Source organism: Notolepis coatsorum, assembly GCF_963971535.1.
Source record: "Notolepis coatsorum genome assembly, chromosome: 11".
NCBI classification, from domain to species: domain Eukaryota; kingdom Metazoa; phylum Chordata; class Actinopteri; order Aulopiformes; family Paralepididae; genus Notolepis; species Notolepis coatsorum.
In genome coordinates, this window is record NC_140175.1 from 16,312,841 (window position 1) to 16,325,239 (window position 12,399).

General features: G+C 44.5%; 1 protein-coding gene across 4 annotated transcripts in view; it reads left to right on the forward strand.

The window, feature by feature from the left end:
• The window catches only part of sbno1 (strawberry notch homolog 1), a 65,951-nt gene that overhangs the window by 21,373 nt on the left and 32,179 nt on the right, over nucleotides 1-12,399 (forward strand). For all 4 annotated transcript variants that reach the window (XM_084325403.1, XM_084325405.1, XM_084325406.1 and 1 more), the window contains 3 exons: nucleotides 1,365-1,498; nucleotides 9,494-9,584; nucleotides 9,682-9,843. In XM_084325403.1, coding sequence (XP_084181529.1) covers nucleotides 1,365-1,498; nucleotides 9,494-9,584; nucleotides 9,682-9,843 — 387 coding nt within the window. The remainder of the gene's footprint in view (nucleotides 1-1,364; nucleotides 1,499-9,493; nucleotides 9,585-9,681; nucleotides 9,844-12,399) is intronic.

The window sequence follows — 12,399 nt, forward strand, 5'->3', positions numbered from 1 at the left end:
CTCCTCCCCTTTTCTACATAGCTAATTGTAACTATGCCCCAGGGCTCTACAGTGCAAGCATTTCACTCATTTACCCCTAAAAATAGATTTGTGCGAACCGGAAAAACCATTTAGGAGCACAGTGTGCGAGTAATAGTTTTGCGTAGTGGGTGTGTCAACGCGCAATTGTCATTTCATATTAGACACGGAATGGATTGCACGGAGCAAGTTGCACCCTAAATTTGAGAAGCTATGACATTAGCTATTCAGCCTTGCGCTTGACGGCTCTAACAACTCATCTTGCGAGTCACGCTGTTTCTATGTGCAACGAAAACTCTGCGTGCAACGGGTCCAATTGTCTAACATGCTTTGCAGATGCATTAGCTTGGTAACGTGAGTGCCGTCATGTTAACGTTAGCAAGTTAAACCTTGCGACGCCTCGTTAGATGAGGCTTGCGAATCCCCCACGCCAGATTCCTTTCTTCTCGTCTATTTTTCCACAAAAAAAAAAAAAATGCTAGTGAAATAGTCTCACTGTATGTAGCTATAATAATAAAAATGATCATTAAAAAAGGCGGCTGGGTGGCACAGCGGACATTGCGCGCGTCACCAACGCAACTGACACCGGATTCAAACCCGGCTGTCGGCATTGCCTCCGGCTTGGGCCGGCCGTCATACTGGCTCAATTGGCAGTCAGCGGGTGGAAGTCGATGGGTGGTAATCTGGACGTTGTGGACAGCGACTCCTACAGGTCGGTTGGGGGACACCTGCACAGCAGAGACAGGAAATAGCGGGGGGAGTGTGAGCCTCCCACACGTTGTGTATCGGAGGGGACACGTGATGCAAGGCTTCTATCCTCCCTACGACCAACCTGTGGGGGGCATATGCGAGCAATGTTCAAGACGGGGGAGGGGAGAATTGGAAACAGCGAAATTGAAAATAAAGAGAGAAAGTGTAGGGGGGGGGGGGGGGAATTCATAAAAAATACCTGATTAAGAGAGAATGTGTCTTTAAAATGCTGTTACGATGCATGTAGCCGATGGATTGAATATTGTCATTGGCACACTAGTTAACAAGAACATTTCAAACTGGCACTTCATGTCAAAAAGGTTGCCGATCCCTGCTCTAGTAGAAAACATGGAAGATTAACACAAGTCCGTAACAAGAACAATTTTTTTTTCTTGTTATATACGGTAGGCCGGCCTACCGTATAATTTTTTAAATAAATTATCTAGCCCAAGAACGAGAGTGCTAAAATGTTGTGTGCTTGTTACTAATCAAAACCTTTACAACATTTTCAGTCCTTCGTTTGGCATCTTGGTTCACCTCGTCATGTGTTTACAGAGCTGGTAGGTTTTCATCCCCTCTTGTCTCGTCCTCCACAGCAACACGAGACATTCCTCCCTAACGGGGACCGAGCGGCCTACTTGATAGGAGACGGAGCTGGAGTGGGGAAAGGCAGGACCATCGCGGGGATCATCTATGAGAATTACATCCTGGGCAGGAAGAGATCACTCTGGTAAATGCATACAAACGTTTGACACATTTGACATGGACATATGGAGTGCCTTTGCTTTAAAGGGGACTTATTATGGATGGATTTGAAAGTCTGAAAGTCTGAACTGTTATTTGGGCACTGGGGGGGGGGGGGCTTACCATTTGTCCATGGGTTTGAAGTTTTCACATTAAAGGTGCTGCAAGTAGTATGTTTTTGTTCAAATGAATGGTCTACATTAAAAGAATAGATCTGCGTTTCTACAGCCATCACTGATATAGAGTGTTTGGTCAGTAACATGGGTCTGCCAGTCCCTCCTGCTCTGCAGTAAACGGAAATACATGTTCTGGTACCCTGTTCCCACCTCATCCAATCAGGAGAGAGCACAAATACCACTTACTGCACCTTTAACACTTTCCCGGCCAACCACATATATATACGTTATTGGGAGCCAGCGGTTGACGGCCGACTCGTTTTCCCTTTTTATTTGATTTTAATACCCTATTCAATGTCAGGGAGCTGTATTTTGCCTGTAAAATGCATACCGGGACTCCGAAGGTGGAGTACCGGCCAGATCCTGCTAGTAGTGCTGTATCGAGAACGCAGTAACCCCTGTTCCAGACTGGGTGCCACACTGAAAACGCTCCGGGTGCTCTTTTCTACTAACCTGAACCTAGGGCTTCACCCGATCGTATTGAATAGTTTTCGGGACCCCAGATTCATTATGCTGTTGTGGGTTATGTCGTCCACCAAATGGACATACGATCTACCAAAATTGTTTTTATTCATTTAACTTTTTATCTTAGCACTTTGAGATTTTCACAAATATAAAGTGCGGTACAAAATTATTGAATTTATTATTATTATTACCAGATGGCGATCAAATAATTGGAATACCGTATTCTTTTTGGAATCCCACCGGCCACAGGTAAGAACAATTTGATGTCAATTTCAGCTTAATCGTGCAAGGTTTTCATAGACAGCCCCCTGATCAGCGTATGTTGTGGTAATAACTAATGCCGTTAATGGCAATCACTTAATCAGAAACGACCCCCCCCCCCTTTCATGCATTCATGATGAAACATAATACCTATCGTATGCATTTGATTCTTTAATTGTAGCGTGTGTAGGGACGAAACGCCAATGGATTTGGTATAATACACGTGGCTTATAAACAGCCTCTCAGGAATTAGTCCCGATCATTCCGAAATAACACTCATATTCACCACGGTATAAAACGGGAACGTATGGATGGAAATAGTTTTTCTTTTTCATCTTGAACGGAAGGTTCTTACTGTCAAATTACCATGATATTGTATCCATAGCTATAATATAAAATATAGATTTAGCTCTACAAACAACGTGACGCACAGTGAAAGTGTGTAATGGAAAGTTGGCCCAGCTATAGCTAGATGGGGATATCGAATGGCCGTGAATGGGTTAAGCCTGAATGGCCCGGTACCGGGCAGAGATTTATTTCATAAATTGATTTAATACAGTCTGTATTAATTAATGTAGCGTGGTTTTTTTTCTTCAAATGTAGCCAAGAGTAAATATCCTAACCCTATCAAAACGGCAGTCAAAGTGTATATGTTCAGCAATATGTAATGTTTACCAATGATTTTAAGTGTTATTAGCGAAATATGAGTTTATAAATATCTCGACGGACACCGGATGAATTAGATGTGAGGAAATAATGTGTCATGGAAGCGCTGTAATCCTAAAACGGGAGACCCGGGGCTTTCAATGGACATTGCAATTTCATAAAACTACACTACCCAGCTCACGCCAGCCCCTTTCAAACTTGGAGCCGTCTGGCGTGAAATAATTTTTGGACGTTACTTTTGTGATTATATCTAACAAACCTGAACATTATTGCCATAAAATAGAACATAGTTTGTTTCTTTACCTTTCTGCAAAATGTTTCACGTCTGGTCAATGTTGGCATGGTGTTATTCACCGTCAAAGATGAGACATTTTTAAATATTTTATATTCTCCTTTTTGGTTCATTATAATTTAATTTACTCAAGCATAGTAACAGACACAATATTTATTTCTGACACTGGGAATACATTCCCGGATATCCATAGATGTCCATAGATACCAAGAACATGCAAATGGGCTTGGTAGAAGTGGAGCTATCTTCCATTTACTTGGGTATGTACTTTTAGGTGAATTTTCTGAAAATATGGCTAGGGCTTAAGAGGTTAACAAGCTGTTCAGAATGATTTACCTTGGTGATGTCACAACGGGGACACAAGCAGCGACTTAGCTTTGATTAATCAATTAGCAGTACTTTTTGGAGCCAGGAACACTTGACTTGACTACCTACCTGACTGGAACACTTGACTTGACTACCTACCTGACTAAGGAACAGGAACACTTGACTACCTACCTGACTAAGGAACAGGAACACTTGACTACCTACCTGACTAAGGAACAGGAACACTTGACTACCTACCTGACTAAGGAACAGGAACACTTGACTACCTACCTGACTAAGGAACAGGAACACTTGACTACCTACCTGACTAAGGAACAGGAACACTTTACTACCTACCCGACTAAGGAACAGGAACACTTGACTACCTACCTGACTAAGGAACAGGAACACTTGACTACCTACCTGACTAAGGAACAGGAACACTTGACTACCTACCTGACTAAGGCCCCGTTTAGACGAGCGTTTTGTGAACAGAAACCGCAAAAGTCATCTTGCGGTTTCACTTTTAATTTTACGTTTAGACGAGCGTTTGAGTGGAATTCTCCGTGCAGACGACGCTGTAACGACGGAGACCCGCTGTCACACGATTGGCGCATATGTCACATGACGTGCTGTGAAGACCCGCCCTACTCTGCCTCTGATTCGCAGACTGTGGATGGGGAATGTGATTGCACCAAAGCAGAGTCACTCACAGACAGTGGGTCCACTCACGGCTCACGCCGCCGGACAGATTCTTAACCCTTTCACTGCCACACGACAGCCGGTTGTGTGATAGTAAAGGGGTAACCTTCTGTCGTGTGGCAGTGAAAGGGTTAAAAGTACTGCCAATGTAGCCTTCAGGTGATCTCCGTTGATATAAGTCAGACATACTTGCTTTGTTTACGTCTCGGCTACTGGCGCATACCTGCTACCTGTGACTTAAGCAGTACGCGCGACCACAGCCGTGACAACCCTTTCGTCATCGTTTTAACAGATTTATACGTTTTGATAGTTTAGACGAGATCGCAAAGCTTTTGCGTTTCTAGGAATTCCACCCTGGAAGGTAGTCTCACTTTTTTGCGGTTTCACCCCGTAAAAACGCCGTTTCCGTATAAACGAAAGGCACATCCGCAAAAATATTTTTGCGGATTCACCTGCTAGCGTTTCCGTCTAAACGGGGCCTAAGGAACAGGAACACTTGACTACCTACCTGACTAAGGAACATGAACACTTGACTACCTACCTGACTAAGGAACAGGAACACTTGACTACCTACCTGACTAAGGAACATGAACACTTGACTACCTACCTGACTAAGGAACATGAACACTTGACTACCTACCTGACTAAGGAACAGGAACACTTGACTACCTACCTGACTAAGGAACAGGAACACTTGACTACCTGACTAAGGAACAGGAACACTTGACTACCTACCTGACTAAGGAACAGGAACACTTGACTACCTGACTAAGGAACAGGAACACTTGACTACCTACCTGACTAAGGAACAGGAACACTTGACTACCTACCCGACTAAGGAACATGAACACTTGACTACCTACCTGACTAAGGAACATGAACACTTGACTACCTACCTGACTAAGGAACATGAACACTTGACTACCTACCTGACTAAGGAACAGGAACACTTGACTACCTACCTGACTAAGGAACATGAACACTTGACTACCTACCTGACTAAGGAACATGAACACTTGACTACCTACCCGACTAAGGAACAGGAACACTTGACTACCTACCTGACTAAGGAACATGAACACTTGACTACCTACCTGACTAAGGAACATGAACACTTGACTACCTACCTGACTAAGGAACAGGAACACTTGACTACCTGACTAAGGAACAGGAACACTTGACTACCTACCTGACTAAGGAACAGGAACACTTGACTACCTACCCGACTAAGGAACAGGAACACTTGACTACCTACCTGACTAAGGAACATGAACACTTGACTACCTACCTGACTAAGGAACAGGAACACTTGACTACCTACCTGACTAAGGAACATGAACACTTGACTACCTACCTGACTAAGGAACATGAACACTTGACTACCTACCTGACTAAGGAACATGAACACTTGACTACCTGACTAAGGAACAGGAACACTTGACTACCTACCTGACTAAGGAACAGGAACACTTGACTACCTACCTGACTAAGGAACATGAACACTTGACTACCTGACTAAGGAACAGGAACACTTGACTACCTACCTGACTAAGGAACATGAACACTTGACTACCTACCTGACTAAGGAACAGGAACACTTTACTACCTACCTGACTAAGGAACATGAACACTTGACTACCTACCTGACTAAGGAACATGAACACTTGACTACCTACCTGACTAAGGAACAGGAACACTTGACTACCTACCTGACTAAGGAACATGAACACTTGACTACCTACCTGACTAAGGAACAGGAACACTTGACTACCTACCTGACTAAGGAACATGAACACTTGACTACCTACCTGACTAAGGAACAGGAACACTTGACTACCTACCTGACTAAGGAACATGAACACTTGACTACCTGACTAAGGAACATGAACACTTGACTACCCGACTAAGGAACAGGAACACTTGACTACCTGACTAAGGAACAGGAACACTTTACTACCTACCTGACTAAGGAACAGGAACACTTGACTACCTACCTGACTAAGGAACAGGAACACTTGACTACCTACCTGACTAAGGAACAGGAACACTTGACTACCTACCTGACTAAGGAACAGGAACACTTGACTACCTACCTGACTAAGGAACAGGAACACTTGACTACCTACCTGACTAAGGAACATGAACACTTGACTACCTACCTGACTAAGGAACAGGAACACTTGACTTGACTACCTACCTGACTAAGGAACAGGAACACTTGACTACCTACCTGACTAAGGAACAGGAACACTTTACTACCTACCTGACTAAGGAACAGGAACACTTGACTACCTACCTGACTAAGGAACATGAACACTTGACTACCTACTTGACTAAGGAACAGGAACACTTGACTACCTACCTGACTAAGGAACATGAACACTTGACTACCTACCTGACTAAGGAACATGAACACTTGACTACCTACCTGACTAAGGAACATGAACACTTGACTACCTACCTGACTAAGGAACATGAACACTTGACTACCTACCTGACTAAGGAACAGGAACACTTGACTACCTACCTGACTAAGGAACATGAACACTTGACTACCTACCTGACTAAGGAACAGGAACACTTGACTACCTACCTGACTAAGGAACAGGAACACTTGACTACCTACCTGACTAAGGAACATGAACACTTGACTACCTACCCGACTAAGGAACATGAACACTTGACTACGTACCTGACTAAGGAACATGAACACTTGACTACGTACCCGACTAAGGAACAGGAACACTTGACTACCTACCTGACTAAGGAACATGAACACTTGACTACCTACCTGACTAAGGAACAGGAACACTTGACTACCTACCTGACTAAGGAACAGGAACACTTGACTACCTACCTGACTAAGGAACATGAACACTTGACTACCTACCTGACTAAGGAACATGAACACTTGACTACCTACCTGACTAAGGAACAGGAACACTTGACTACCTACCTGACTAAGGAACAGGAACACTTGACTACCTACCTGACTAAGGAACAGGAACACTTGACTACCTGACTAAGGAACAAGAACACTTGACTACCTGACTAAGGAACATGAACACTTGACTACCTACCTGACTAAGGAACAGGAACACTTGACTACCTACCTGACTAAGGAACAGGAACACTTGACTACCTACCTGACTAAGGAACAGGAACACTTGACTACCTACCTGACTAAGGAACAGGAACACTTGACTACCTACCTGACTAAGGAACAGGAACACTTGACTACCTACCCGACTAAGGAACAGGAACACTTGACTACCTACCTGACTAAGGAACAGGAACACTTGACTACCTGACTAAGGAACAGGAACACTTGACTACCTACCTGACTAAGGAACATGAACACTTGACTACCTACCTGACTAAGGAACAGGAACACTTGACTACCTACCTGACTAAGGAACATGAACACTTGACTACCTGACTAAGGAACAGGAACACTTGACTACCTACCTGACTAAGGAACATGAACACTTGACTACCTGACTAAGGAACATGAACACTTGACTACCTACCTGACTAAGGAACAGGAACACTTGACTACCTGACTAAGGAACAGGAACACTTGACTACCTACCTGACTAAGGAACATGAACACTTGACTACCTACCTGACTAAGGAACAGGAACACTTGACTACCTACCTGACTAAGGAACAGGAACACTTGACTACCTACCTGACTAAGGAACATGAACACTTGACTACCTACCTGACTAAGGAACAGGAACACTTGACTACCTACCTGACTAAGGAACAGGAACACTTGACTACCTACCTGACTAAGGAACAGGAACACTTGACTACCTACCTGACTAAGGAACATGAACACTTGACTACCTACCTGACTAAGGAACAGGAACACTTGACTACCTACCTGACTAAGGAACATGAACACTTGACTACCTACCTGACTAAGGAACAGGAACACTTGACTACCTACCTGACTAAGGAACATGAACACTTTCACTACCTACCTGACTAAGGAACAGGAACACTTGACTACCTACCTGACTAAGGAACAGGAACACTTGACTACCTACCTGACTTGGTGTGTTGTGCTGCTGCACCCATTGTTCAATACAAGGGAGGAAGGAGGCGCTGGAAAATACACAGTTGAAATAGGATTTAGACTACGGTAGTTCCTTTGCAAATGGGGTTGGGTACCGAACTCTGTACCGACCGAATTACGTCTTACTACCGAGTAACTAATCACGTTAGGTCAATCTGTGCCACATTTTGGTACCTTGAGAGCAGGTGGTAGATTAACACCCGCCCAGGTAGAAAATAATCTGACTATATTGACTTAACTATTGTTATTTCATGATGGACACAAATCAGTGCGGACCTTCAATGGTGTAAAATTGTCATTTCATAATGGACCCAGACTAGCGCTGGACGGTATGGTCTAAAATGTAACGGAGCAAAGAACGAGCGAGAGGGATACGGGGCATTTTACACACACTCCCGACTGCGCGCGTGCGGGGAAACACACACACAGTCGGGACACAGACCATGACGAGAGAGAGCGCCAGACAGAGGGACACGGAGCACCCCACACACACATTCCCGACCGCGCGCGGGGAAACACACACACACGCAGTCGGGAGCGAGCGCAAAACGCTCCGCATCCCTCCCCCTCCCGCCCGCTCGCTCTCCGCTCTCTCCCTGTCGGCAGAGATAAAAATCGGATGTGGTGTGAAAAAATCGTACATACAATTTTTAGGCCATATCGCCCAGCCCTAGTTGAAATTGAGATGTTTAGATAAAAAAAATTCTATTACAGAGAGTAAAGTACTGAAAAAAGTTACCGTTGTTGAGTACGGGTATCGATTCCCAGGTATCTGTTCAAATGTGTACCCAACCCTATTTGCAAACGAGCACAAAACTGTCAACCCGCGACCCTACCCGTACACGCCTCTGACGAAACGTCCTGCCAGCTCGTCTGACCCGGCGAGCTGATGACTGACCACAATTTGCCCACGGCTGCAGTCCTAAACCTTAACAAACACGTTCCACGGGTTAAGGAAGTGGTATAAAATAGTTCAAAAGATGCATAATTTGTCTCCTTTAAATTCCTTTCTCTCCACTTGTTCCTCAGGTTTAGTGTTTCTAACGACTTGAAGTACGACGCTGAAAGGGATCTAAAGGATATAGGAGCCAAGAACATTCAGGTCCATTCACTAAACAAGGTAAAAGGTTGTGGATGTATAACTAACTGTATTACATTTTTCACCACCTCTCTTAAGGATTATTATTCACAGGTTTTAATTATTTTTCATCTTTTAGTTCAAGTACGGCAAGATCTCCTCTAAACACAACGGCAGCGTGAAGAAGGGTGTGATCTTCGCCACCTATTCCTCCCTGATCGGAGAGAGTCAGTCTGGAGGGAAGTACAAGACCCGGTTTAAGCAGCTCCTGCACTGGTGCGGCGAGGACTTTGACGGAGTTGTATCCTTTATAGGACGTTAATACATCAGTGCAGGATCATTGTGATGTTCTTTACTTCTCATCTAACCCAGGGTATTAAAAAGTCTTACATTTAATTTGCACAGGTATTACATTTTTGGTGGGGCAAGCCCGGCTGCCGGGAGATTAAATAATGTTAAATATATTAAATGTTACGGCGGCTGGGTGGCGCAGCGGACATTGCGCTCGTCACCAACGCAAGATACTCCCTACGACCGACCTGTGGGGGGCATATGCGAGCAACGTTCAAGACAGGGGAGGGGAGAATTGGAAACAGCCAAATTTGGATGGGAGAAAAATTGAAAAATAAGGAGAAAAAGTGGATTAAAAAAAAAATATATATGCGGTCAGGTGGCGTAGCGGAGATTGCGCTCGTCACCAACGCAGGAGATGCTGGGTTCGAGCCCAGCTCTCGGCGTTGCCACCAGCTTGGCTGGCAGTTCACACTAATACAATTGGCAGTATTAGGGGGTGGGGCAGCTGGCGGGTGGGAATCTGGCGTTGTGGACAGCGACGCCTACACAGGGCTGTACACTGCGATGATATCGTCGCAAATTGCCCCTTTAATTGGCCGTTGCGATTGGGAAATATTATCTGGGGGCGGGCTTGCGAGTAGTGCTTTCAAGCATTGCATTCGCATTTCACTCCTAAATTATCCAAGGCGTGTGATGATGCGATGACGTCACTCACGCGAGCTGAGCAGTGAGCACTCAGCAGGTATGATCAGCGGGAACAATCGACTGAGCACTCACTCTGATAGACTGGCTGACTGTCTGATTTAGCTATGAAGAAAAGTAAAGTAAAGTTAGTATTGCTTCATATTTTTGACGCGTTCGACCTCCTATAGTGAGCCGAACTGAACTGAACTCGGACACACGGAGAGAGCTGCGGCGTCTGCTGCTCCTCCTCCCTCCCGCACCCGTGGCTGTTGTAAACACTAGTCTCTAGTGGGACTGGGACCTCGGTGAGCCTGCCAGCCGGCTAGCTACTGATAGCTATCAACAAATGCTCCAGTAAGTCTAGTAGTGCATGATAGCTCGCGTTAGCTTACTGTTCAAAACGAAACGTCCCATTAAACTAAATAGTTCAGATAGCTCCTGATATCAATGTCTTATAACACTGAGTCGATTCGAGCTGAGGGCACGCTGAATATAGTCAATAGGGTCCAGCTGCAGCGCCGGAGAATCCTGGCCGTAGCTGGAGGCTACAGTATAGGGTCCAGCTGCAGCTCCGGGGAATCCTGGCCGTAGCTGGAGGCTACTCGAGTACACACAGACAGTGGAGCTGGTTGCATATAGCGAGCATTTAGACTTGTTGCGTGGTGGCGATGTCTCGCAGATAATACAACTACAAGTATGATTATATAATATATATATTTTATTTAAAAAAAAATTATATAATTTATTTTTTTTTAAATAAAAAACAATCGATATAAATAATGGTAAAATTGTTATTTAAAAATGTGCCCCTAAAAAATATTTTTTGCCCCTAAATTTCTCATTTAGGGGCAAGTGTGCCCCTAGTGAAAAAGCTTAGCGTACAGCCCTGCTACAGGTCAGGTCTTGGCGCTTGCTAAGCGGGGAAGGACTTCGTGGAGATAGCGTGCCCTCCCACGCGTTACACTCCACCAATGAGAGCCCTCGCTGCCAAGTGAAAAGACGTCACTGGCTGTCGGCGCACGTCTCGGAGGAAGCGTGCGATCGACTCGGGACGCCCTTGTACCGACTCGTAGGAGAACATGCATACAGCAGCCAGGTAGGGGAGGGGGGGGAATTGGCACAACGACTAATTGGGACGGGGAGAAAATCAGAGAAATCAGAAACAGAAACAAATAAAATATATATATATATATTCCAGTTGTTCGTTTTTTGGGGGTGTTAAATCTCAGCGCATTGCATCGGAAACCGGATGACTTAGACGCGGGAAATGGCGCCGTCATGAAATAGTTAGTCCTAAGAAAGAGGAGACCCAGGATTTTTGATGGATGTTGAAATTTTATAAAACTACACTACCCAGCTCACACTAGCCGCTGTCAAACTCAGCTGGCCGACGTGGGAAAAAATATTGACGTTCTTTTTCGTGAACGTATATTGTTTATTTACTTTTCTGTGAACGTCTATAAAAATTGCGATCTGGTGAAAAATGGCAGAGCTATGGACATTATACAAAAGTTATTTCATTCATGGTCTTTGCTGCCCTGTAACTTGTGCCTGGTGGTACTAAATGTTAGCATGGTGTTATTCACCATCAAAAAGATGAGAAAAATAATAATAAAAAAATTATATATATTTTCCTTTTGGTTCATTACAAATTTACTCAAGCATAATAACGGACACAATATTTCCGACACTGGGAATAAATTCCCTGAGGTCCATAGATGTCCCTAGATACCAAGAAGATGGAAAATGACCTTGTAGAGCAGGGCTATTCAACTAAATTGTTCAGGGGGCCACATTGTCAGAAACCCAAGGGGCCAGGGGCCGGACTGCCACAGCTCCTCCCTGTGCTATGAATATATGTACACTTGACACAACACGC